General features: G+C 44.6%; 2 protein-coding genes across 2 annotated transcripts; one reads left to right on the top strand and one right to left on the bottom strand.

The window, feature by feature from the left end:
- Window positions 1-255: 255 nt before the first annotated feature.
- On the top strand, window positions 256-21241 carry LOC121539013 (tryptophan--tRNA ligase, cytoplasmic-like). Its single transcript, XM_041847186.1, has 11 exons — window positions 256-358; window positions 5316-5447; window positions 13122-13329; window positions 13665-13773; window positions 14053-14172; window positions 16457-16639; window positions 17312-17412; window positions 17733-17845; window positions 19280-19453; window positions 19828-19968; window positions 20647-21241. The coding sequence occupies exons 2-11, from the start codon at window positions 5334-5336 to the stop codon at window positions 20803-20805; spliced, it is 1422 nt and encodes a 473-aa protein (XP_041703120.1). The 5' UTR covers window positions 256-358; window positions 5316-5333; the 3' UTR covers window positions 20806-21241.
- Window positions 21242-21343: 102 nt separating this feature from the next.
- Window positions 21344-25249, bottom strand: slc25a47b (solute carrier family 25 member 47b). The gene is made up of 6 exons (XM_041847187.2): window positions 24949-25249; window positions 24693-24736; window positions 24507-24578; window positions 24235-24423; window positions 23738-23996; window positions 21344-22718 (listed from the first exon to the last, which is right to left on the bottom strand). Exons 1-6 carry the CDS (start codon window positions 24983-24985, stop codon window positions 22441-22443), a joined length of 879 nt encoding a protein of 292 aa, XP_041703121.1. The 5' UTR covers window positions 24986-25249; the 3' UTR covers window positions 21344-22440.
- Between the last annotated feature and the right edge of the window lie 2091 nt (window positions 25250-27340).

Raw genomic sequence — 27340 nt, forward strand, 5'->3', positions numbered from 1 at the left:
GTTGTAATTATATCTCACGCTCTTTAAAGTAGCGCACAGCCCTTGACAACTTTTATTTTGAAATCAGTCAGTCGGAATCAAAACATTTTCGGCATCGTCGACGTTTTAAACATACTTGCATTGTTTTTTATGCATTTCTCTTTATGTCCTTCTCATTCGAAGTAACTGGATTTTCTCTAACTCTTTGACATGAAAATATTAGAACCTCTCTTATTACGGTAAATAAATTCATAGTGGAACTCTATAGATCAAGTACTTGTTTCTCAGGTGATACATTTGCCCTGAACACTTCCCCTCTTCAAGCAGGCTGATGCAAGTTGAATGAGTGGATTGTAAGCGGTGTCATAGAATCTGAACGGTGGGTGTGAATTTGTTTGATGTAACCATGTTTATTTGATAAACATGTCCTATCAACCGAAAGCCACTGTCATGGCGTGGTAGAGTAGATCAGAACAGAACAACGGTATGGCAAACATATGGGGTAACCACCAAGGCTAAGCTACCTTTAGCAGTGGAGAGAGAGGTTCTTGAATCACAACATATGCGCCTTGAACCTTCCTTTCTGTTCAGGTGGCTTCATGGACAATAACAAAACCAGATAGCTATTGCTGATCTTATGACAGTTATGTATGGTACGACGTGCTGTACGTCGTACTGTACGTTGTTATGGTTTACGACAGTGTGCTGCGTTACGGATGAATGGGTTGTCAGAATGCGTGGCACATGTCATTAAAACGACAGAGTGATGTTCAATGTGAAACTGTGCAGATGTCCGTTCTTTTACAACTAGGCTAGATATAACATTGGCGACGAAGATGGCTGAATTCAGTTTACCACCGCCAGCACCATTCCTCGCCGTGCCTGGCGAACCTCCAGTCCCGTGGAATAACTGGCTTGATAGTTTTAACACTTATTTAGAAGCTATGGACTTTTTCTACAATCTCCGACAAGCGGAGGACAGCACTGCCCCGTCACTGCCTTGGTACAGAGGATTTTCAGAGCGCTTGGATCGGCTCCTACATTCACTGCTGCAGTCAGCCTCTTACGGAACCACTTCGCCGGGAAAGAGCGAGTGCTCCTCCGACGCTACCGGCTACGGAAGAGACACCAACGGCCGGGTGAGTCCATTCAAAGCTACGTGGCTAATCTGAGGGATTTGGCTAGCTCTTGTAACTACGGGACACTTCAGGACGAGATCATCAGGGATCAGTTGATAGAGGGGACGTTATGTGAAAAGACAAGGGAGAAACTGCTTTTGGAATCGGATAATTTACAACTAGATGGAGCTATTAAAATAGCACTCCAGGTTGAAGCAGCGTTGGAATGCTCTTCTATGCTAACAGACAGCTCTGCAGCATACACTCGGCCCCCAGCCATTCTCACACAGCAGCTTCAGCCGGAGCAGGCGCACTACAACGATCACGCGCTGCGCACGCCCTCCCGCGTCGATAGCTGCATGGACACAGACACCGACATGCCCGTGCAGCAGGCACACAGACAAACAAACAGAACTAGCTGTGGCAACTGTGGGGCTAGCTCTCACAATTCAAGGGCTTCAAACTGCCCAGCCCGTGGGAAAATATGCAAGAACTGTTCAAAATACAATCACTTTGCGAAAGTGTGTCGTTCTGCCCCTGCTACTAGCTCCACCCAGAACAGGCCCTTCGTTTCATCTCACTCTCAACATGAACACACGGAAATCCGAACCGTCTCCACCAACCATGTGTCATTCAGGACATGCACTGTGCAGCTGGGTGAGGTGGGTTTGCCTTTGCTGCTGGATACTGGCGCTGCGGTGTCGTTGCTCAACCTTGTCACTTACTACAAGTTTTTCAGTCACCTACCACTCCAACAGCCCTCCACTGCCCTGTGTGGGTACGGTAGATCTAAGATAGACATTGTAGGCACCCTCCAGGTCCCAGTACACTACGGCACCAAACATCTGCCATCATTCACATTTCATGTTGCAAAGCGGGGTGCCAACCTCCTGGGCCTCGACCTCTTCACAGGCTTGGGATTCACACTGAGAGATGACAGTGGGTCAGCTATCTACCAGGTTACCTGCACATGGCAACAGAACTGGCCGACTCTGTTTGATGGACTGGGCTGCCTCACAGCTTTTACTCACAGGCCCCTAGTGAATCCGGAAGTGACCCCAGTCATGCAGCCCCTGCGGCGCATTCCCTTTGCACTGCGTGATGATGTCACAAAAGATCTCCAGTCACAGTTGGATGCAGGCATCATTGAGCCAGTCAACGCTGCCCCCTGGATTTCAAACTTGGTCATTGCAACCAAAAAGTCCGGTGGAATCCGGACCTGTGTGGATCTCCGTGCTGTGAACAAGGCCGTTGTCCCCGGATAAGTACCCCTTGCCTACAGCTGAGGAGCTGACCGCACAATTCCATGGCTCCACGATCTTCACGAAGCTTGACCTTCGTCAGGGTTATCTTCAGGTACCCCTCCATGCAGCTAGCAGAGACCTCACGGCCTTTGTCACACACGCTGGCGTGTTCAGATATACACGCATGCCTTTTGGACTTAGCTCCGCCCCCAGCTGCTTCCAGAAGGTGATGAGCACCATCCTCGCTGGAATACCTGGGGTGGCGGTCTATCTGGATGACATCGTGGTCCACGGCCCTGACCTCCACATCCATGATTATCGACTCCACAGAGTATTCAGTGCTCTACTGCGGAACAACCTGACCCTGAACGGTGGAAAGTGCACCTTTGCAGCTCCAGCCGTCGAGTTTGTGGGCTTCCGCCTGTCGGCCAAAGGCATTGCCCCACTCATGTCGAACATTGAAGCCGTCCACCGGATCCCGGAACCGACCTCAGCCTCTCAGGTGGCCTCATTCTTGGGCATGACAGCTTACTACCTCCGGTTTCTGCCCCACTACTCTCAGACCACAGCGCCCCTTCGCCAGCTCCTCAAGAAGGATGAGCCATGGGCCTGGACGGCAGCCTGCTCAGACGCGGTCCGCTCACTGAAGAGCCAGCTCACCACAGCCCCAGTCTTGGCTCACTTTGACCCCGTCTGCCACACCATTGTCACATGTGACGCCTCAGCTGGAGCACTAGGAGCTGTCCTCTCACAGCTGCAGAATGGCATTGAGAGGCCCGTCGCCTTCGCCTCAAGGGGCCCTGAGCCCCACAGAACAACGGTACTCTGTGGGCGAACGAGAAGCACTGGCCTGTGTCTGGGCGTGCGAAAGGTGGCACCTCTACCTATATGGCCGTCTGTTCACACTCCGAACCGACCACCAGTCCCTCACAACGCTACTGTCAGCATCAGGAACTGGCCACAAGCCACTTCGGCTGCACAGATGGGCCGACCGCCTCAGACAGTATGACTATCAGCTGAAGTTCACTCCGGGGAGGGATAACGTGGTGGCAGACCTCCTCTCACGCTCCTTTGACGCTCCTACTCCAACCGTCTTGCCAGACGACAACGAAACAGAGCTTGTACAAATGCTCTACGCTCCTCTTCAGTCAGTCGTCTCACTGGAGGAGCTGAAGCAAGCATCGGAACAGGATCCCACACTGTCTACCCTGCGCACCTACATACGCACTGGATGGCCAGCACATGTGCCGGAAGAGCTGGCGACTTTCGCCAGAGTGAAGCACGAACTTTCTTGCTGGGAAGAAGTCTGTGTCTCTCGAGGGTTTTGCACTGTGGTCCCGAGTGGCCTGCGTGCGCGTGTTCTATCCATGGCGCACGAGGGTCACTTGGGCATAGTCAAGGTCAAACAGCGATGTCGAGACCTTGTGTGGTGGCCAGGCATCGACCACGACATTGAAGCCCTGGTCAGGGATTGTGCTGCATGCCTCCTCAGTGGGAAAACAGGACAGTCCGCCCCACCCCTGCAGCCTCTCGCATGGCCGTCCCACCCCTGGGAGCACATCCAACTGGACATCTGTGGCGAGATCCATGGACACGCAGTCCCTCACCATCAGCGCTTCCTGGTGGTGGTGTATGACCTCCACTCTAAGTGGCCAGAAGTGGTTCCTGTCGGAACTGTCACAGCACAGGCCATCGTGGACATCCTAGACAGCCTGTTCACAAGGTGGGGCCTACCCCTCACCCTTACCACGGACAATGGGCCCCAGCTAACCTCTGCCGAGTTCTCCTCATATCTCAGCAACAAGGGAATCAAACACATCCGCACGGCCTACTACAACCCACAAGCTAACGGAGGGGTGGAACGCTTCAACCAAACGCTGAAGAACGGCATCAGAGCGCACCTGGTCCAGGGGTGCACGTTCCAAACTGCTTTGAATCAAACGCTAATGCACTACAGAGCAAGCAAACACACAACAACACAGGTCTCCCCGGCATCCCTCATGCTAGGTCGTGAGATGGAACTGCCACTGGACAGACTCAGAACACAGAGAGTAGCAGAACCGGCGACTAGGCGCACCCAAGAACAGCAGGCAGTGACCGGGCACCAAAGAGCAATGAAACAGCGTTTTGACAAGGCACACAGGGTGAAGAAGTCGATCATTCAAGTGTCAGACTGGGTCCGAGCCCGACGGCCTCAGCGGTGCAACAAAATGGCCTCATTCTGGTCGGACCCCTTGCAGGTCAGTCGACAACTGGGGCCCGCCACATTCATGATGAGCAATGGATCACGCTGGCACGCCAGCCGCCTCAGAAAAGTCCCTGCCCCTCAAGGAACACGAAGGCACACAAAACAGACATGCAGGCCAGAGACGCCACCGGATGGACCTCCTCCACCACTACCACCTGAGCCCCAGCCTCTGTGGGTTCCCCAAGGGCCAGAGCCACAAGCGGTGACGGTGGAAGAAAGGCCTATGCGGGCACGAACTCGCCCCTGCTTATCTGGGGGACTACTTAACCTCTTTTCATTCTTAGGCTCCGTTAGGTGTCTTAGTCAACCTCCAGGTTAATGGACTGAACTGGCTAGTTTGGAGAGTCCATCCGTTTAAGGGTTAATGTTTATTTCTTACAGGTATCACTCTAGGTTCTTGCCCTATGGACATTTTATATATGGTACCAGTCCCTGGTTTTGGAAAGGGGGGGGAAATGTTATGTATGGTACGACGTGCTGTACGTCGTACTGTACGTTGTTATGGTTTACGACAGTGTGCTGCGTTACGGATGAATGGGTTGTCAGAATGCGTGGCACATGTCATTAAAACGACAGAGTGATGTTCAATGTGAAACTGTGCAGATGTCCGTTCTTTTACAACTAGGCTAGATATAACAGATAGCTTGTTAACTAATGCAATGGCATATATGCTACTTGGCGTAAGCTACTGTATATGAAATTGTCACATAATCTTGTATCTCCTAGGTCCTGACCAGGTTGAAGATGACAGACTGTCTGGGAGACGGGGCTGGGGATATGACCCCAATGGACCTATATGAGAAACTAACATTACAAGGAGAGACAGTCCGAACTCTGAAAACAGAAAAGGCTGCTAAAGTAAGCTTTTCGATGTATTTATTTATTTGAAATGTTGCAGGATAAAATCTCTTGAGATGCACCATCTCGTTTTCAAGTGTCCAAAAAAACCAATACTTAGTAACAAGAATAATATGGCAACTACTGTCTAATAATATTAACAATTAAATAATAATAATATGGCAACTACTGTCTAATAATATTAACAATTAAATAATAATAATAATATGGCAACTACTGTCTAATAATATTAACAATTAAATAATAATAATATGGCAACTACTGTCTAATAATATTAACAATTAAATAATAATAATATGGCAACTACTGTCTAATAATAACAACGAAATACAAATAAAACTGCATAAAAAAGTTGTAAAGCTAATAATAGGCCTACAAATAATGTCGTAGCAAATTGTCTTTGTCCTCAGTCAAACACAAAGTATTTCAGAGTTTTTGTTGAATTAAGATAGACTTTATTACACAAGCAATAGAGCCGAGGTGGTCTGCAGAGCATCTCACTTTCAGCTCTCAGTTTATATAGTCACTTTACATACATTTTTATCTTAACCCCTCCCTCTTGGGTTCCACCACCACTGTCTCCAGTTTCCACCTCTTGACCGCTCTGCTCACTTCCTTTGTTTATTATAGTGGCGAAATCTGACTTCTATTCAGTTTGGAAACAATGGTGGTGTGACCAATCAAGCTTTGTCATGCACAAATAACAGCCCTGTCATGTAAAAATAAACATGCTCAGTTTGAACTTTGTTCAACCCTGGCTCACCCTGACTTGACCTGGAGATGGATTGTGGACAACATGGCAGGCCCACAATCCATCTCTCAAACATACCCAAGCCTAACCCCTCTGTCCCAGCCCGTCACGCTATAATTTAATCAGGAAGACACTCAAGGAGAGACGAAGGGTTCAGCCTGGTTTCAGTCACTGATAAGATAAGACAACCGAAGACCGGTCAGATGACCAGAGAACAAACACATAATCCCAGTGAGAGAAACCAATTACGTTCTTGCCTATCAACAGTGATGTATCAAAATGTTTAACCCTGGCTCCGTGTTTGTTGATTAACCATGTCTATCACAAAGTACACTGACAAATCCTCATCATATGGTTAAAATCTAACAGAGACATTTCCTGGCTCTGTTTCACAATTCCCTGAGCTATTTCCTTGCTCTGTTTCAGGCCTCTTCTTGTTGTGTTGTGCTTAACTATTTAACCATATATTGTTAGCTTGTCATGATGTAATTAACTATGCTTAACTGGAGAAAAAAAAACACATCAATCCCCCCTGTGGAACTTAATAGTCCCATATCAATACATCAAAATACTTCACATGTATATAGTGACTAATATATGAATACTGTGACATAAAAATCAACATGTTAATGATTTAAGGCACAATCCTTGCATTAAGATCATATTGTCAAACAGTAAGATTTAAAAGTTTCTACTCTAAATAAATAATATACGTGTATCCTAACTCATTAAAACTAACGTAGCATTGTTTTAACCATAATATCTATTTAAGGCAGTTATCTTGCGATTGTATACGCAATACATTTACATTTTAGTCATTTAGCAGACGCTCTTATCCAGAGCGACTTACAGTTAGTGAGTGCGTACATTTTCATGACATGTTGAGAATAGTGTCAACATCTTTAGCTCACATAGCTTCTCTACCCATATCACAAGTAGTATAACAATCACAAGAATCAATATCTAATACATTCATTGCAGTGTCAACATCTTTAGTTATTAACATATTAATAACTTACTCAAATCAATCAGTCACCTTACAACTCAATCATAATCAAATTAATTATCCCCCCCAAAAAATGTTGAATGACAATTCTTAGTGATTTCACGTTAGTCCTATCACTCAAAGTTAAAACCCTCAACTTAGCACCCATTGACACTGGCAGAATGCACATTTATATTAAACATACAGTATAATTATCCATAATTCTAGTATAAGCTTCCTCATAAGGAGAATAACTACAGATCAGTATCTCAATGCATTCTTATCCTAAATTACTATAAATTTAGCCGGGGTGTAGACCTCCTCAATCAACCTGATACCCCAAATAATGATTTTGGACAAGTCCAAATCAATTACGGGCACAGTCAAATCAATTACGGGCACAGTCAAATCAATTACGGGCACAGTCGACCAACCCCTTCCTTCCCCGCCACTCAATCTTCTGGAGTCTCTTCATTTTCATTTTCAGATAGCTTTATAGTTCAAAATGGATGGCCCATGATAATGTCCCAATTTCAATGTCTCACCTGAGCCGCCACCACCTCTACCCCCATTATGTTTTGTCCATTTGCCAACCAGTATACCAGCATCATGAGAGATGTTATATTTGAACAGATCTCTCTTCATGCCCACTCCACATGGACTCCTGTCACACTCCTGAGAGGAAAGGCATGAGAGAAAAGCCAGTTGATAGCTTCGATTGGATGCTGTTTCTGATTCAGGTCTCTTGGTAGAAGTGGTGCTGGACAAGACCCTATTCAACGCCTTTGTTGCTCCTCTTCAGCCGGTTAGTTTTTAAAATTGAGGTTCACACCGTTCTTGACCGATTTATCCCTGCTATGCATCAAGACACCATCTGCAGTAACCTTGAGAGAGTAAAGATCAGAACAGTTTAGTGGAGTTCATTTCTGATTCAGGAAATCCAGATAAGCATTGACTATATGACAAATTATTATTTTTACCAATTATTCTTAATACCAATTTCTAATATACTCCCCTCTATCACCCTTCGGATTTCACCTCAGTCATAGGATCAGGAAGTTAGAACTCTAACCCATTGGGAGAAATCCCAACAATCCAGCAGACCCAATCTGGTGAGATTTACATTGAAACACAACAGAATAAACCCAACAATACACTCCTTCATATATCACTGGATACACTCTTACATATCACTCAAGGTGTGTACATCTCAATCCAAAAACCTCAGAGGACTGGTAATTCCCCTACTTTGACACATGACTCATAATGAGAGTAATGTTTAAAAAACAACAACCCTGCTACTGGTTTAAAACAAATCGAATAATAATCACTAGCCTTAGTAACTCCATAAAGAAAAAACGTGTATCCATACGTCATAAAAAATAGTCTTACAGTGAGGGAAAAAAGTATTTGATCCCCTGCTGATTTTGTACGTTTGCCCACTGACAAAGAAATGATCAGTCTATAATTTTAATGGTAGGTTTATTTGAACAGTGAGAGACAGAATAATCTCTTTCTTGTCCCCTCTCTCTGACTCTCTTCCTCTCTTTCTTGTCCCCTCTCTCTGACTCTCTTCCTCTCTTTCTTGTCCCCTCTCTCTGACTCTCTTCCTCTCTTTCTTGTCCCCTCTCTCTGACTCTCTTCCTCTCTTTCTTGTCCCCTCTCGCTCTCTCTGACTCTCTTCCTCTCTTTCTGCTACTTTGCTTCACGTTCTCTGTCCGCTCTCCATCGTTATTCACTTTCCTGATTCATCTCTACTCCTTGTATTCTTGGCCTTCCTGTTGCTAATCTTATGTTTGGTTCTGTGTCTATGTTAGGATGCAAGGTCAATTATTTCTGTTAGCTTTCTCAGCAAAAAGTTTTTCTATTCCTCAGTTAATGGTATCTCTCTCCATAATATATCTTCATACTCTGCTTCTTTCCAACAATGAGTTTTTATCCCTTGTGTTTTTAGTACTCTTTTTATTCTGACTAAGCCCACAAAAGCCATTTGTACTAGGTCAGACCTTTGCGGCAGCAGAAAGATACACAATATATACACAAAAGTATGTGGACACCCCTTCAAATTAGTGTTTCAGCCACACCTGTTGCTGACAGGTGTATAAAATCGAGCACACAGCCATGCAATCTCCATAGACAAACATTGGCAGTAGAATGGCCTTACTGAAGAGCTCAGTGACTTTCAACATGGCACGGTCATAGGATGCCACCTTTCCAACAGGTCAGTTCGTCAAATTTCTGCCCCGGTCAACTGTAAGTGCTGTTGTGGTCCTCTGTAGCTCAGCTGGTAGAGCACGGCGCTTGTAACGCCAAGGTAGTGGGTTCGATCCCCGGGACCACCCATACGCAAAAATGTATGCACGCATGACTGTAAGTCGCTTTGGATAAAAGCGTCTGCTAAATGGCATATTATTATTATTATTATTATTATTCTCTTTTACTGGTTTATATCTGGACGGCTAGTCCATATTCTAAATTCTCCTACCTTCTATGTTATTACTGTTTCCTGCGCCCACCACTGTTTTAATAATCGTGGTCTGACTGTTATCTTTTCTCCCGGTCTGCGCCCCCACCTTCGAATTTCATGTACCAATTTGGGTAAATCTATTAGTGCCTATTTGTTCCCTGATTACTGTCGCTCGTTTTGGAATAACCCACTGGAAGTCTCTCGATACTATAGACACTTCTAATTAAGCTTCTGTTATTGTTTCCCTGTACCTACATTTATATCTGTTCTCTCTTTCCTTCCACATATCTACCTCATACGTGTCCAATCCACCTTTATTCATTTGGAAATAGGTCTGACGAGTTTAATCAAATGGATTATGTTTTCCCTTGCGACACAATCAAATTCCTTTACTACACCACCTTAGCTCCGCAATGAGAGACAGTCATATAATGCTTAACCTTATCTGTATTGTTTCCCACCCCTCACGTACGTCTACGTTTTGGGTGCGCAAGTTAGTATATAAATATTATTCCACTTATTACTTTATCAAATCTCTAGTAATCGATTACACGCACATAGAATTCACCATATCGTCATATATTCACATCAACCAATCAATTCGCGTTTTTTAATGATTATCCATTGCCACACATTTCCTTATCACAGTCTACTCCCAGCGGAACCATCCCCTTATCACAGTCTACTCCCAGCGGAACCATCCCCTTATCACAGCCTACTCCCAGCGGAACCATCCCCTTATCACAGCCTACTCCCAGCGGAACCATCCCCTTATCACAGCCTACTCCCAGCGGAACCATCCCCTTATCACAGTCTACTCCCAGCGGAACCATCCCCTTATCACAGCCTACTCCCAGCGGAACCATCCCCTTATCACAGCCTACTCCCAGCGGAACCATCCCCTTATCACAGCCTACTCCCAAGCGGAACCATCCCCTTATCACAGTCTACTCCCAGCGGAACCATCCCCTTATCACAGTCTACTCCCAGCGGAACCATCCCCTTATCACAGTCTACTCCCAGCGGAACCATCCCCTTATCACAGCCTACTCCCAGCGGAACCATCCCCTTATCACAGTCTACTCCCAGCGGAACCATCCCCTTATCACAGTCTACTCCCAGCGGAACCATCCCCTTATCACAGTCTACTCCCAGCGGAACCATCCCCTTATCACAGTCTACTCCCAGCGGAACCATCCCCTTATCACAGTCTACTCCCAGCGGAACCATCCCCTTATCACAGTCTACTCCCAGCGGAACCATCCCCTTATCACAGCCTACTCCCAGCGGAACCATCCCCTTATCACAGCCTACTCCCAGCGGAACCATCCCCTTTATCACAGCCTACTCCCAGCGGAACCATCCCCTTATCACAGTCTACTCCCAGCGAACCATCCCCTTATCACAGTCTACTCCCAGCGGAACCATCCCCTTATCACAGTCTACTCCCAGCGGAACCATCCCCTTATCACAGTCTACTCCCAGCGAAACCATCCCCTTATCACAGTCTACTCCCAGCGGAACCATCCCCTTATCACAGTCTACTCCCAGCGGAACCATCCCCTTATCACAGTCTACTCCCAGCGGAACCATCCCCTTATCACAGTCTACTCCCAGCGAAACCATCCCCTTATCACAGTCTACTCCCCAGCCGGAACCATCCCCTTATCACAGTCTACTCCCAGCGGAACCATCCCCTTATCACAGTCTACTCCCAGCGGAACCATCCCCCTTATCACAGCCTACTCCCAGCGGAACCATCCCCTTATCACAGCCTACTCCCCAGCGGAACCATCCCCTTATCACAGTCTACTCCCAGCGGAACCATCCCCTTATCACAGTCTACTCCCAGCTGAACCATCCCCTTATCACAGCCTACTCCCAGCGGAACCATCCCCTTATCACAGCCTACTCCCAGCGGAACCATCCCCTTATCACAGTCTACTCCCAGCGGAACCATCCCCTTATCACAGTAGCCTACTCCCAGCGAACCATCCCCTTATCACAGTCTACTCCCAGCGGAACCATCCCCTTATCACAGTCTACTCCCAAGCGGAACCATCCCCTTATCACAGTCTACTCCCAGCGGAACCATCCCCTTATCACAGTCTACTCCCAGCGGAACCATCCCCTTATCACAGCCTACTCCCAGCGGAACCATCCCCTTATCACAGCCTACTCCCAGCGGAACCATCCCCTTATCACAGTCTACTCCCAGCGGAACCATCCCCCTTATCACAGCCTACTCCCAGCGGAACCATCCCCTTATCACAGCCTACTCCCAGCGGAACCATCCCCTTATCACAGCCTACTCCCAGCGGAACCATCCCCTTATCACAGCCTACTCCCAGCGGAACCATCCCCTTATCACAGCCTACTCCCAGCGGAACCATCCCCCTTATCACAGTCTACTCCCAGCGGAACCATTCCCTTATCACAGTCTACTCCCAGCGGAACCATCCCCTTATCACAGTCTACTCCCAGCGGAACCATCCCCTTATCACAGCCTACTCCCAGCGGAACCATCCCCTTATCACAGCCTACTCCCAGCGGAACCATCCCCTTATCACAGTCTACTCCCAGCGGAACCAAAAACAACTTTTAGTTACACGGACCCACTTTCTAACATAACATCCCGCTCTCAATACCTCCCTGTGATATTCTATGATGGGCAGTAATGTACGGAACCCCAAGATAACGTTATGTCAAAAGCTTATTATCCAAATCTCAATCATTTTATTTTACATATTTCTATATGTTATTATCCAAACTATAAAACTCATTACCATATTCACACAACTCTCATATCACATTCACACAATGCTATTTCCAAACACACTTAATCCATATTTGTATAACCTGCAGGAATATTTTTATTCTATGAAAGGGGGACCCAAATTTGGAATGTCAATTCTATCACATTATCATTTTACTATAACCAATTTTAAACCCAGTGAGAGAAACCAATTATGTTCTTGCTTATCAACAGAGATGTATCCATGTTTAACCCTGGCTCCGTGTTTGTTGATGAACCATGTCCATCCCATAGTCCACTGACAAATCCCCATTTCCTGGCTCTGTTTCACAATTCCCTGAGCTATTTCCTTGCTCTGTTTCAGGCCTCTTCTTGTTATGTTGTGCTTAATTATTTAACCATACATTGTTAGCTTGTCATGATGTAATTAACTATGCTTACTATGCTTAACTGGAATAAACCACATCACTAACAAAACTACTGCTACAACTAATAAAACAAATATCTTCACATGGGGATGTTTCTATTGGTTAAAAACACAAACAGTGTGTTCTTATACTGTATCATGTCATAATAAGTTGCTAAGTGTTGTGCAATACAGTCATGATACAACATGGTCATATCGTCTTCATGTAGTGAATTATTCCATGACCATGGTAATGGGACACCATGATGTTATTGTAATACCTGTATCTTCTATTGGTTTTGGATCGCAGGCTGATATTGATGCTGCTCTACAGTTGCTGCTGAAGCTCAAAGTGGACTACAAGCAGGTAACAGGTCAGGACTACAAGGCTGGATGTCCACCCTCGGAATGCTCTGTTTCACAAGACAATGGGCCAGCAGCAGATGGGGAGGACATGGTCGACCCCTGGAACGTCTCCACCACCAGCGCTAAAGGAGTGGACTACGACAAGCTGATAGGTCAGAGGGGAAAGCATAATGTTAGATCTCTGGGTAGAATCCTAATTTGGGCACATGCACAGCGCACTCTTCACTCGACAATCGTGTGAATCATGCATTGATGGAAGAATTGTTAGAGTTATGTACGAATTCTCAAGTTAGGAGTTGGGCCTCTGTGAAAATGAATGAGCCTTTATGCGAGATATCTAAAATATCTCACACGTTGCTGTAAACTCGCTTCAAACATATGGACGTTATCTAATGTCAAACTCTTTTTTGATTTAGTCAGAGCATAATTCATGGTATGGGTAAATTGTGCACTGCCGTAAAACATCTTACCGTGTGTTTCTTTCCAGTGAGGTTTGGCAGTAGCAAGATTGACCAAGAGCTGGTGGACAGAATAGAGAGAGTCTCGGGACAGGAGGCACACCGGTTTTTACGCCGAGGAATCTTCTTCTCTCACAGGTCAGTGACGCTAGTCAACACAGTCACCAGATTGTTCACTCCTCTAGTATGACAGCTGTGCTTGTCATCACCGAGTTCGTCATTCCTATGAATTTATTTGAATGTACTCTAGAAGGCGGTCCATCTGTCTGTCCGTCTGCCTTTATGTCTATCTGTCTGTGATTGAGCATGAGCAATTGATCCCAGGTAGTAAACATCTAGTCTTAATCTGCTCTCATCTTGTCTTGAAGGCATTTTAGAATGTGTCATGTGCTTTAACTCTGCGTTTGTCTTTTCCAGAGATATGCACCAGGTTCTGGACGCGTATGAGAAGAACAAGTCTTTCTACCTCTACACGGGCAGAGGGCCCTCCTCAGAGGCCATGCACGTGGGCCACCTCATACCTTTCATCTTCACAAAGTGAGGCGCTGCTTTTATACAGTGGGGAAAAAAAGTATTTAGTCAGCCACCAATTGTGCAAGTTCTCCCACTTAAAAAGATGAGAGAGGCCTGTAATTTTCATCATAGGTACACGTCAACTATGACAGACAAAATGAGAAAAAAAATTCCAGAAAATCACATTGTAGGATTTTTAATGATTGTATTTGCAAATTATGGTGGAAAATAAGTATTTGGTCAATAACAAAAGTTTCTCAATACTTTGTTATATATCCTTTGTTGGCAATGACACAGGTCAAACGTTTTCTGTAAGTCTTCACAAGGTTTTCACACACTGTTGCTGGTATTTTGGCCCATTCCTCCATGCAGATCTCCTCTAGAGCAGTGATGTTTTGGGCCTGTCGCTGGGCAACACGGACTTTCAACTCCCTCCAAAGATTTTCTATGGGGTTGAGATCTGGAGACTGGCTAGGCCACTCCAGGACCTTGAAATGCTTCTTACGAAGCCACTCCTTCGTTGCCCGGGCGGTGTGTTTGGGATCATTGTCATGCTGAAAGACCCAGCCACGTTTCATCTTCAATGCCCTTGCTGATGGAAGGAGGTTTTCACTCAAAATCTCACGATACATGGCCCCATTCATTCTTTCCTTTACACGGATCAGTCGTCCTGGTCCCTTTGCAGAAAAACAGCCCCAAAGCATGATGTTTCCACCCCCATGCTTCACAGTAGGTATGGTGTTCTTTGGATGCAACTCAGCATTCTTTGTCCTCCAAACACGACGAGTTGAGTTTTTATCAAAAAGTTCTATTTTGGTTTCATCTGACCATATGACATTCTCCCAATCCTCTTCTGGATCATCCAAATGCACTCAAACAAACTTCAGACGGGCCTGGACATGTACTGGCTTAAGCAGGGGGACACGTCTTGCACTGCAGGATTTGAGTCCCTGGCGGCGTAGTGTGTTACTGATGGTAGGCTTTGTTACTTTGGTCCCAGCTCTCTGCAGGATATTCACTAGGTCCCCCCGTGTGGTTCTGGGATTTTTGCTCACCGTTCTTGTGATCATTTTGACCCCACCGGGTGAGATCTTGCGTGGAGCCCCAGATCGAGGGAGATTATCAGTGGTCTTGTATGTCTTCCATTTCCTAATAATTGCTCCCACAGTTGATTTCTTCAAACCAAGCTGCTTACCTATTGCAGATTCAGTCTTCCCAGCCTGGTGCAGGTCTACAATTTTGTTTCTGGTGTCCTTTGACAGCTCTTTGGTCTTGGCCATAGTGGAGTTTGGAGTGTGACTGTTTGAGGTTGTGGACAGGTGTCTTTTATACTGATAACAAGTTCAAACAGGTGCCATTAATACAGGTAACGAGTGAAGGACAGAGGAGCTTCTTAAAGAAGAAGTTATAGGTCTGTGAGAGCCAGAAATCTTGCTTGTTTGTAGGTGACCAAATACTTTTTTTCCACCATCATTTGCAAATAAATTCATTAAAAATCCTACAATGTGATTTTCTGGATTTTTTTTTCTCAATTTGTCTGTCATAGTTGACGTGTACCTATGATGAAAATTACAGGCCTCTCTCATCTTTTTAAGTGGGAGAACTTGCACAATTGGTGGTTGACTAAATACTTTTTTTCCCCACTGTATACTGTTTATCTCTGTTAGTATTAGTAGCCAGGGTTGGGGTCAATTCCAATTCCCTTCCAGTCAATTCAGAAAGTAAACCACACTAATGTTTCCTGTGAAAAGCATAGAAGAGAATTGGACATTCAGTGTACTTCCTGAATTGACTGGAATTTAAATGGAATTGACCCCAACCCTGATTAGTATTAGTGAGATGGATAGACTTGACACTATTAAGAACCACCAAAAGTTCAAACATTTGAGTAGACTCCATCTATTCTCCCTACACTATGGTACATCCCAGACCTTGTCCCAGACCAGGAAACACTCTAGACCCTACCTACTGTATTACACACTGCCTATAATAACAGATACTGTATAACACACTGCCTATAATAACAGATACTGTATAACACACTGCCTATAATAACAGATACTGTATAACACACTGCCTATAATAACAGATACTGTATAACAAACTGCCTATAATAACAGATACTGCATCATGTCAAAAACACCTAAGCCCCAGCGTTTCAAGTCAGGTTTGTAGAAGAAGGGTCTACGTTAGACTGACTTCGTGGCTTAAGGCCGGTCGTATGGAAGTGGATTCAGGTCAGAGGGTCGTATGGAAATGGATTCAGGTGAGATTTGAGAGTAAAGGGCTGCGCTCCACCTGTTCCCAGGTGGCTGCAGGACACGTTTGACATCCCGCTGGTGATCCAGCTGACGGACGATGAGAAGTACCTGTGGAAGGACCTGTCCCTGGAGGACTGTCACCGCTACGCCGTGGAGAACGCCAAGGACATCATCGCCTGTGGCTTCGACGTCAACAAGACCTTCATCTTCTCTGACCTGGACTACATGGGGTACCTAACTAACCACGGACCCCTCTGTCTCACTACGTCTCTGGGCACTTATCCACGAAGCATCTCAGAGTAGGAGTGCGGATCTAGGATCAGGTCCCCCTCTGTCCATGTCATGTTACTCGCTAGGATCTAAAAGGCAAAGCTGATCCTAGATCAGCACTACTACTCTGAGACACTTTGTGGCTACGGGCCCCGGGCCTCGTTTACCTAAGAGGAGCCGGGACTACTGTGTGTTTTAGTACTATTAAATATTAGTCGTTTCAGAATTCCCTCATCATGCTCTTTGAGCGTTTATACATCATGGGAATACTAAAGAATAGTTATTTTTATTTTTTTAATGTCTCTTAATCACACGTCTGTTCACTGGTGGCGCTATAGTGCAGTCATTTAAAATAATATTTAGATAGTAGGCTACATTGCTCTCAACCTCTCTCTCGCAGGAGCCTTCTGTCATCATAATTCTTCACCATAATTATTTGCTGTGTGGGTTATTCTCAACAGCCTGAGATACTAAAAGCCGATGCTTGTCATTCAATAGAAGTAGCTCACAGTGACATACTTTACTTATTCAAAGTGCATCGTAGTCCTGCTAGTGGTATGAGGTTGGCATGTCAGCTATGTTGCCTATTTTGATGATTGTTCTTAACCTTCTTGATTGTTTTGTCTCTACAGGGCGTCCCCAGACTTCTACAGGAATGTGGTGAAAATACAGAAGCATGTGACTTTCAACCAGGTCAAAGGCATCTTCGGATTTGGCGACAGTGACTGCATCGGTAAGAGAGATGACTTGTAGGAATTGAGTCAACACCTGTTGAGCAATTATACAAATGCTGGGCTTTCACTTTCATTATGAATGAACACTATTAATTCTTTCTGACTAGCATAGTGTTGCTACAATGTGATCAGGGTCATTTTCACTAGAAACCAAACGGGGAAAAAAACTCAAACAAGGAGGGACTAACTGTCCAATAAGAAATGCTCATTTCCATTTTCTGTTGTAAAACGTTGTTTTACTACGGTGTGCACTAATGAATACGGCACAGTTGAATGCTTTTGAACAGCTAAGTATTCCTCCCTCTCTCACCCACCCCAGGAAAGATCGCCTTCCCTGCCATCCAGGCCGCGCCGTCGTTCAGTAACTCTTTCCCTCAGATCTTCAAGGGCAGAAAAGACATCCAGTGTCTCATTCCCTGTGCCATAGACCAGGTCAGTCAAGCCTCACACCACAACCAGGACACGGTCTGCTAACCTTTAACAACCAGGACACACTGTCTATTAACCTTTAACAACCAGGACACACTGTCTATTATCCTTTAACAACCAGGACACACTGTCTATTAACCTTTAACAACCAGGACACACTGTCTATTAACCTTTAACAACCAGGACACACTGTCTGCTAACCTTTAACAACCAGGACACTGTCTGCTAACGTTTAACAACCAGGACACAATGTCTATTAACCTTTAACAACCAGGACACACTGTCTATTAACCTTTAACAACCAGGACACACTGTCTATTAACCTTTAACAACCAGGACACACTGTCTATTAACCTTTAACAACCAGGACACACTGTCTGTTAACCTTGAACAACCAGGACACACTGTCTGCTAACCTTGAACAACCAGGACACTGTCTGTTAACCTTGAACAACCAGGACACACTGTCTGTTAACCTTTAACAACCAGGACACTGTCTGCTAACCTTTAACAAGCAGGACACTGTCTGCTAATCTCTAACAACCAGGACACACAGTCTGTTAACCGTTAACAACCAGGACACACTGTCTATTAACCTTTAACAAGCAGGACACTGTATGTTAACCTTGAACAACCAGGACACTGTCTGCTAACATTTAACAAGCAGGACACACTGTCTATTAACCTTTAACAAGCAGGACACTGTCTGCTAACCTTAAACAACCAGGACACACGGTCTGCTAACCTTGAACAACCAGGACACTGTCTGTTAACCTTGAACAAGCAGGACACTGTCTGCTAACCTTTAACAACCAGGACACTGTCTGCTAACCTTTAACAACCAGGACACTGTCTGCTAACCTTTAACAACCAGGACACTGTCTGCTAACCTTTAACAACCAGGACACTGTCTGCTAACCTTTAACAACCAGTACACTGTCTGCTATCCTTTAACAACCAGGACACTGTCTGCTAACCTTTAACAACCAGGACACTGTCTGCTAACCTTTAACAACCAGGACACTGTCTGCTAACCTTTAACAACCAGGACACTGTCTGCTAACCTTTAACAACCAGGACACCGTCTGCTAACTTTTAACAGAGAAAGATTTCTGAAAGATAAATATTTACCAGTTCATTTTAGAAATTGGATGCTTTGACTGATCATCTACAAGGCTCTGACTAGTGGTAACTGATTAACCTCAGCTTCTCTCTCTACACACTATGCTTGGGACTGTATATTTAGCCAGAATAAAATCCTGCAAGGTTAAAAACAGAAGGATCTGAGTAGTAGGGTCTGACAGCATGTCACTGAGATGGTAAAGAACTGTTAAATTCAGTCTGATATGTTTAAGTTTACAGGGACTCAAGCAATGTAGCGTTACATCTAGAGCACTATAACGGTTTTGAAGACTTATCCCTCCTCTACCCCTTAAGGACCCTTACTTCCGGATGACCCGGGATGTGGCCCCCAGGATCGGCTACCCCAAGCCTGCCCTGTTGCACTCTACCTTCTTCCCCGCGCTGCAGGGGGCCCAGACCAAGATGTCCGCCAGCGATGCCAACTCCTCCATCTTCCTCACAGACACGCCCAAGCAGATCAAAAATAAGGTGACACTGAAGCTTTCTAATACCCTTTTTACACTGTGTTGCCCACTCAATCTATACTGGCTCAGATATTTTATTTTTACCTTCCAGCACGATTCTAGCAATAGTGAATGCTTAACCAGACTGGCACAGTACAGTACAGTCCAGTTTACCCAGTTTAGTATTGTGAAAGAAGTCACTTGACAACGTAAAACAGGGCTTTATAGCTAGATACAGTACATTTACTTTATTAGTTCCACATGGCAGTCAAATATAGTCACCTGAAATGGAAATGACATTACATTTGATCGATTGATATCAGAATGTTTTACACGAAAGGAGAGGGGGGAAAAAACTGTAATTCATGTTGAGTTGTCATTGTGGCTGTCATCACTTAGGTGAACAAGCACGCCTTCTCCGGGGGAAAGGACACGGTAGAGGAGCACCGGAAATATGGCGGCAACCCCGATGTGGACGTGTCCTTTATGTACCTGACCTTCTTCCTGGAGGACGATGAGCAGCTGGAGAAAATCCGACAGGTGGGGGAGCGTGCTGCCGGACAGCTGTCAGAGAACCCAATGCGCCTGGACGTCAACAGTAGACAGACATGGCTCAACATATTTACAGTATTGCTGTCAAGGTTTAGGGGCTGGTGTTATTTTAACCGACAGCCACACTGTCCTACATTCAATATATCATTTTTTTTTTTACCTAGCTACATTGCCCTACATTTTGAATTGGTGTTTTTTAACCCACACAACCATGCTATCAATGACTACCCCCACAGGTGAAAAATAACCTGATCTTTATAGGAAATAAGCAAACTAAGTTTTTTATTTGGTATGAAAACTATTGGACAGAGCGGGACATTTGACTATCCCAGACAAGATTCACATCTGTTTACGCAAATCTCTCCAAATTAACACTGTGATGCTTTGTGTGTGTCAAAGTCTTATCCGAATGATTAACGGTCTAGATTTCCTGGAAACAAAGCTAGAGTTCTTACCTGGTCGCTCTCCCATGATGTGCTGTAGCCATCTATTCTATTGATGTCATGCTATGTTTGGCCTGGCAAAGAACGAGCCGAGAGGAGCGGCCAAAGCACTAACAGACTGGACCACCAGGCTAATGATTTCCTGGAAACAAAGGATGTTCTTTGCTGTATTTTGTCCTAAGTAATAATCTCACTCATTGGTGTACTGTATCTCTCTCTCCAGGACTACGCCAGTGGAGCGCTGCTAACCGGTGAGCTGAAGAAGAGTCTGATAGAGACCCTGCAGCCAATGATCACATCCCATCAGGAGAGACGCAAGCAGGTCACAGACGAGACCGTCAAGCAGTTCATGACCCCGAGACCTCTAGATTTCAATTTCTAGCCTGTGCGCAGACAGTTTTAATCATGTGCTAAGTCCCGACCCAATGTTGGAGGTCGTCCATGTCAAAACTCAGCAGGGCAGCGTTCAGCAGAGCACAACGTTGTGGAACGTTCAGATATAAATGTTTTGTAAAATAGATATGCCTCTGACATGTAGAATAAAGGAATCTTGTCTAATCTATTCATTACATTTCTATCTGCAATGTTCCACAACCTCCTACTGAATGTGGCCCAGGTCTTGTCACATGCGGCATACCAGAAACATTAACTTAAATGTGTCAAAACTACATATCCCCATGCTGAACAGTTCATGTCTAATGATTAACCAACTCTGATATGGCTTCACATCAAACTTACTAAGCATGGACAAAGGAAGTCTTATTTTGGTTTGTGCTAACAGCAATACCATTGGATGAATAAAATGTCTGTCTTGTGAATTTTTATTCAGTCATTAAATAATTTATTACATTTTTTTTTTTTTTTTACACTGCAGAAATGTTTGTGTGCGTTAAAACTCCCTTATACATTTCACTCACACCAAAATCAGATGCATTCCTTGAAGTTCGTTTTTCTCAAACACCAAATCACAAGTACAGTATCATCAGTACATGTGGTATACAGAAAATGACTCGCAGTATTTTGAGAACTGGGAGTTTAGACAGTACTATTGAAAATACCGTCCAAGTCAAGAACATATCAGAATTGATACTGCTTGGATCCAGTAACAAAGCAAAGTTTTTCAATTACATTTTCAAAGCGACGTTGATAAAGTCCTAGCCTCGGCTCCCAGGCTTCGCTCACTTTCATAACGAAGGTGAGGTGAAAGCCTGTGGCAGAAGTTAATCAATTCCTAAATACTGATGATTCCCCCCTCATCCCCACCCCCCAGTATACTGCAGTTTGCTGGCTGGTGGCCCTATTTCAAAGACACTTGTTTCCGAGCTGCGACAGGAGTGATATGAACAGTGGGATAATTCTTAGGGCAGGATCAACAAGATCGCTAAGTAACTTTCCTTAATAACCGTCAGCTTCAGTTCTAGCCATTAAAATCAAGTGATCCTGCGGTGTAAAATCCAACCCTGTTAAGTTAAGGTCAGTGAGGGAATGTTGTGTAGACAGTAGGTAAGTCTCCCTTCAAATAAATAAAAAATTAAATGTGCAAATGAAGTAAGTTACTGTACTGCTATTCCTGAAAAGGGGTGACAACTATTAGGCCCTATTGCTAAACGATCTGAGAACTACAATAAAACTGTTTTAGCTCAGTATTCATTTTTCAATTCGCATTTTCACTTGAAATACTATGCAGGAATATATCAAATCTTACTGAGGAATTGTAGTTTCCCTTATAGTGCAGTATGGCACTATAGAAAAATCACATAGCAGCAACTGAGGCAATGGTGAACGGTGATACAACATGAACACAATGGATTGTGCGTTATTCTAGTCATGGAAAACTGCATTGAGAAACATCAAAATAGAATCCCATCACCCAAGTCTTCAAAGCCAAGGTTGTATTCATTAGTGCACGTCGTGTCAAAAACGTTTTGCAACGGAACATTCAAATTTGTTCTCGGACCAGTAGTTCCTCCCTATTTCAGTCCATGGGGTGTCTAATGAACGACCCAAGCCTTTAAATTCAAGTTTTCGGTCGGAGGAGGCGCACAACCACCTCGTACATGGCGAACACGGACATGTTGACTGGAAAGGCCCGTATGCAATTGAGGCCCAGGCCTTTGAAGAGAACACCCGGCCCCTCAGTGCGTATGCTCTGCGCGATGCAGTGGAAGAAACCCTTGTATCTCCTCTTGCCCATACCGTCCACCTGCAAACGGGATTTGATCACATCCATAGGTGTCCCTATGCACCAGCCACACATCCCTGACAGTCCACCAGCAAGCAGAACCACCTTCCACTCTGGGGGGGGGGGGGGAAAGACACCAAATAATCAACACTAAATTATCAAGAATCATGATGACCAATTGTAAAAGCAACCATTTACACTTAAAGATGACATGAGCGGAGTTACAGAAGCATATGCTTTGGAAGATTCTTCCAGAGTGATGCTGTGTGTTTACCTGGCTGGGTGTTCCCAGGTGCTATGTGTTTACCTGGCTGGGTGTTCCCAGGTGCTATGTGTTTACCTGGCTGGGTGTTCCCAGGTGCTATGTGTTTACCTGGCTGGGTGTTCCCAGGTGCTGTGTGTTTACCTGGCTGGGTGTTCCCAGGTGCTATGTGTTTACCTGGCTGGGTGTTCCCAGGTGCTATGTGTTTACCTGGCTGGGTGTTCCCAGGTGCTATGTGTTTACCTGGCTGGGTCTTCCCAGGTGCTGTGTGTTTACCTGGCTGGGTGTTCCCAGGTGCTATGTGTTTACCTGGCTGGGTCTTCCCAGGTGCTATGTGTTTACCTGGCTGGGTCTTCCCAGGTGCTATGTGTTTACCTGGCTGGGTCTTCCCAGGTGCTATGTGTTTACCTGGCTGGGTGTTCCCAGGTTCTATGTGTTTACCTGGCTGGGTGTTCCCAGGTGCTATGTGTTTACCTGGCTGGGTCTTCCCAGGTGCTATGTGTTTACCTGGCTGGGTCTTCCCAGGTGCTATGTGTTTACCTGGCTGGGTGTTCCCAGGTGCTATGTGTTTACCTGGCTGGGTCTTCCCAGGTGCTATGTGTTTACCTGGCTGGGTATTACCAGGTGCTATGTGTTTACCTGGCTGGGTCCTCCCAGGTGCTATGTGTTTACCTGGCTGGGTCCTCCCAGGTGCTATGTGTTTACCTGGCTGGGTCTTCCCAGGTGCTATGTGTTTACCTGGCTGGGTGTTCCCAGGTGCTATGTGTTTACCTGGCTGGGTGTTCCCAGGTGCTATGTGTTTACCTGGCTGGGTCTTCCCAGGTGCTGTGTGTTTACCTGGCTGGGTCTTCCCAGGTGCTATGTGTTTACCTGGCTGGGTCTTCCCAGGTGGGGACAGCTGCTCACAGATAACGTGGTAAATAGTGAAGTAGGTGGCAAAAGAGGGGCCGTCTCGCAGGGCGAGGGCACCAGCTCCCTTGTACAGTCCGAGGAAGCCCTCTTCACGAGCGATGGTCAGCAGACAGTGCATTGGGCCACGATACTTGGGTTGCTGAGCGTCCAAGCCTTGGTGTACCATCTGGCACTGCATCCGTACTTTTACTATGTCAGCTGGTGCCATCACAGATACCTTAAAGAGGACAAGGGAAAGACTACTCAAAGGTGTTGTGGTATGATGTCATCAAGGTCGTGTTTCGGCCCATTAGCTTCCTAGTGAATATGATCCAGTTTTGCTTAGAGGAAAATTCTTTTTTTTTTAGTTCCCCTAATACAATTCACTGAAACTGACCAATATTGGCCATGCCAAGCACCATGTCATGTAATGTTGCAACAAGTGTAGACTAATATACTAGTTATAAGTAGACTACCTGTGCAACACCTCCTGACAACCCGGACAAGAAGAAGTCCACTTTGGCTGGCAGAAAATCCAGACCTGTGGAGGTGGATCGTAGTTGTTGTAAACACTGCAGGACATTCCTGTAGACGCCAAACACTACAGAGGAGCTGATGGAGACAGTGGTGACTGGCATGGACATGCCCCTGTAGAATCCATTCACCTGTGGAGAGAGAAAGCTTTCAGCCCCAAGTCCAAACTACAGAGCTTCATATGGGGGTTTCAACACCTCACTGAGGCACTCACCCCCTCTGTCTTCCATGTAGTATGAATGCATTGCCAAACTCCAGTGAATCTCCTTTGCGTCTGTATTCTCACCTGCAAAAGGTAATCGAGTCAAAAGTTATTGAATTTGATAACTGCACATTATTAAACATTAGTCAAATGCGCACAGACAACTTATGAAGCTCGCTCACATAACAAGATACATACCTTCACTGTGTCCAAAGGATACCCCACAGCCACTCCAAAGGCTCCTGTAGGAACAAGTAATATTCATCACATCGTAAATTATGTAACTAACTCAGTGAAAATGTTTCAACCTATTTCACATTGTAAGCTAGCCTATAGCTTCGCTTGCCTGTGTAGTTACATGTTGCCAAATTTCTCAGCAATATAACTATGATAAGTTAAATGATTTAGATAACAACCAGACAAAAACACATTACAGTAACGTTATTTAGCTCACCTCCAACGGAACCAGCAACGAAATCTGCCAAATGCATATTTTTCTCCTTGGGGGGTCAACTCAATTCATTTAGATGGCTGCCTGCGAGCCAGTTAAGTAAGCTATGATGTTTTTCTAGATAACACGAGTCATGACCTTCAATTTTTTAATAATGATATATTATTCTCCTCGTCGATTCACTGTCAGGTGAATTACGTATACGTCGCATCAGAAAATGTTTACTAAAGCTTTTTACATAGAAATCTAACGTGACCATGGACGACCTACACAGCTATGCTAGCTAGCTACTGTCAAACATCAAAATGCTACACCGGCATTGTGTCACATTGATTTTTAACTCGTGGTGCAACAAACAGCCTGAGCCAAGTTCTGGGTTTGAGTTAACATCACTGAGCTGTAATAGGCCTATTGAATTAATTGGAAAATATAAATGTTGTATATTATTTAAACATAAATAGTAAATAATTAAAAACAACAACAATTAAATAATAGAAAGGAAAACAATCACATTCCTCAGCAAGGAGGTTCTCAATCAACATTTTGAACTGCCCAAGAGGCATCAGAACACCATTTTTAGGGAACTCTGTAGTTTATTCCATACATGGGGTGCAAAGAAACTAAAAGCAGATTTACCTAGCTGAGGAAACCGAAGGGGTTTCCAGAGTTAGCCATCCCTAGGGCAGGGTATTGTAACTCGCACGTCTAAAGGTTATAAATGATGTTAGCAGGGGTGAAACTTAGGTGCAACTCCAGACTATACTGAACAAAAATAAAAACGCAACATGTAAAGTGTTGGTCCCATGTTTCATGAGATGAAATAAGAAAATGTTCTATATACACAAAAAGCTTATTTCTCTCAAATTTGCTGTACAAATTTGTTTACATCCCTGTTAGTGAGCATTTCTCCTTTGCCAAGATAATCCATCCACCTGACAGGTGTGGTATATAAAGAAGCTGATTAAACAGCATGATCATTACACAGGTGCACCTTATGCTGGGGACAATAAAAGGCCATTATAAAATGTGCAGTTTTGTCATACAAGACAATGCCACAGATGTCTCAAGTAAAATGTAAAATGTAAATGTAAGTTTTGAGGGAGCGAGCAATTGGCATGCTGACAGCAGGAATGTCCACCAGAGCTGTTGCCAGATAATTGAATGTTCATTTCTCTACACTAAGCCACCTCCAACATCATTTTAGAGAATTTGGCAATACTTTTTATTTGATTTATTTGATTCATTAGGATCCCCATTAGCCGACGGCAATGGCGACAGCTAGTCTTAATATTATTATTATTTATTTTTACATTTTTTAGGGGGTAGATTAGCTTTAATATTGCAGATAAATTGTAGCTTCCATCAATGTAATTGTCTCCATCATTTCCAATCCCCATATATATATATATATATATATATATATATATATATATATATATACACTAACAGTCAAAAGTTTGGACACACCTACTCATTCAAGGGTTTTTCTTTATTTTTACTATTTCCTACATTGTAGAATAATAGTGAAGACATAAAAACTATGAAATAACACATATGGAATCATGTAGTAACCAAAAAAGTGTTAAACAAATCAAAATGTATTTTATATCTGAGAGTCTTCAAATAGCCACCCTTTGCCTTGATGACAGCTTTGCACATGCTTATATATATATACATACAGTGCCTTTGGAAAGTATTCAGACCTCTTGTCTTTTTCCACATTTTTTTACGTTACAGCCTTATTCCTCAGCAATCTACACACACTACCCCATAATGACAAAGTGAAAACAGGTTTTTAGAAATGTTTGAACATTTTATTTAAAAAAAATATATATTTACATAAGTATTCAGATCCTTTGCTATGACACTCGAAATTGAGCTCAGGTGCATACTGTTTTCATTGATCATCCTTGAGATGTTTCTACAACTTGATTGGAGTCCACCTGTGGTAAATTCAATTGATTGGACATGATTTGGAAAGGCACACACTTGTCTATATAAGGTCCCACAGTTGACAGCGCATGTCAGAGCAAAAATCAATCCATGAGGTCGAGGAAATTGTCTGTAGAGCGCCCAGACAGGATTGTGTTGAGGCACAGATCTGGGGAAGGGTATCAAAAACTTTCTGCAGCATTGAAGGTACCCATAAACACAGTGGCCTCCATCATTCTTAGATGGAAGAAGTTTGGAACCACCAAGACTCTTCCTAAAGCTGGCCGCCCGGCCAAACTGAGCAATCGGGGGAGAAGGGCCTTGGTCAGGGAGGTAACCAAGAACCTGATAACCACTCAGACAGAGCTCCAGAGTTTCTCTGTGGAGATGGGAGAACATTCCAGAAGGACAACATTAATGTTTCTTATAAAAACAAGAAGTGACTCAGTGAGTCTTTCCTCAA

The sequence above is a fragment of the Coregonus clupeaformis genome, chromosome 21 (assembly GCF_020615455.1).
Source record: "Coregonus clupeaformis isolate EN_2021a chromosome 21, ASM2061545v1, whole genome shotgun sequence".
NCBI lineage: Eukaryota > Metazoa > Chordata > Actinopteri > Salmoniformes > Salmonidae > Coregonus > Coregonus clupeaformis.

Excerpts from the sequence above, each read along its gene's own strand:
- LOC121539013 (XM_041847186.1), top strand. The coding sequence starts at position 5,334 with ATGACAGACTGTCTGGGAGACGGGGCTGGGGATATGACCCCAATGGAC. Across the intron at positions 13,330-13,664 it reads GGACTACGACAAGCTGATAG|TGAGGTTTGGCAGTAGCAAG; the intron begins GTCAGAGGGGAA and ends GTTTCTTTCCAG. Across the intron at positions 19,454-19,827 it reads CCAAGCAGATCAAAAATAAG|GTGAACAAGCACGCCTTCTC; the intron begins GTGACACTGAAG and ends GTCATCACTTAG.
- slc25a47b (XM_041847187.2), bottom strand. The coding sequence starts at position 24,985 with ATGCATTTGGCAGATTTCGTTGCTGGTTCCGTTGGAG. Across the intron at positions 24,737-24,948 it reads CGTTGCTGGTTCCGTTGGAG|GAGCCTTTGGAGTGGCTGTG; the intron begins GTGAGCTAAATA and ends TTGTTCCTACAG. Across the intron at positions 24,424-24,506 it reads CTACATGGAAGACAGAGGGG|GTGAATGGATTCTACAGGGG; the intron begins GTGAGTGCCTCA and ends CTCTCTCCACAG.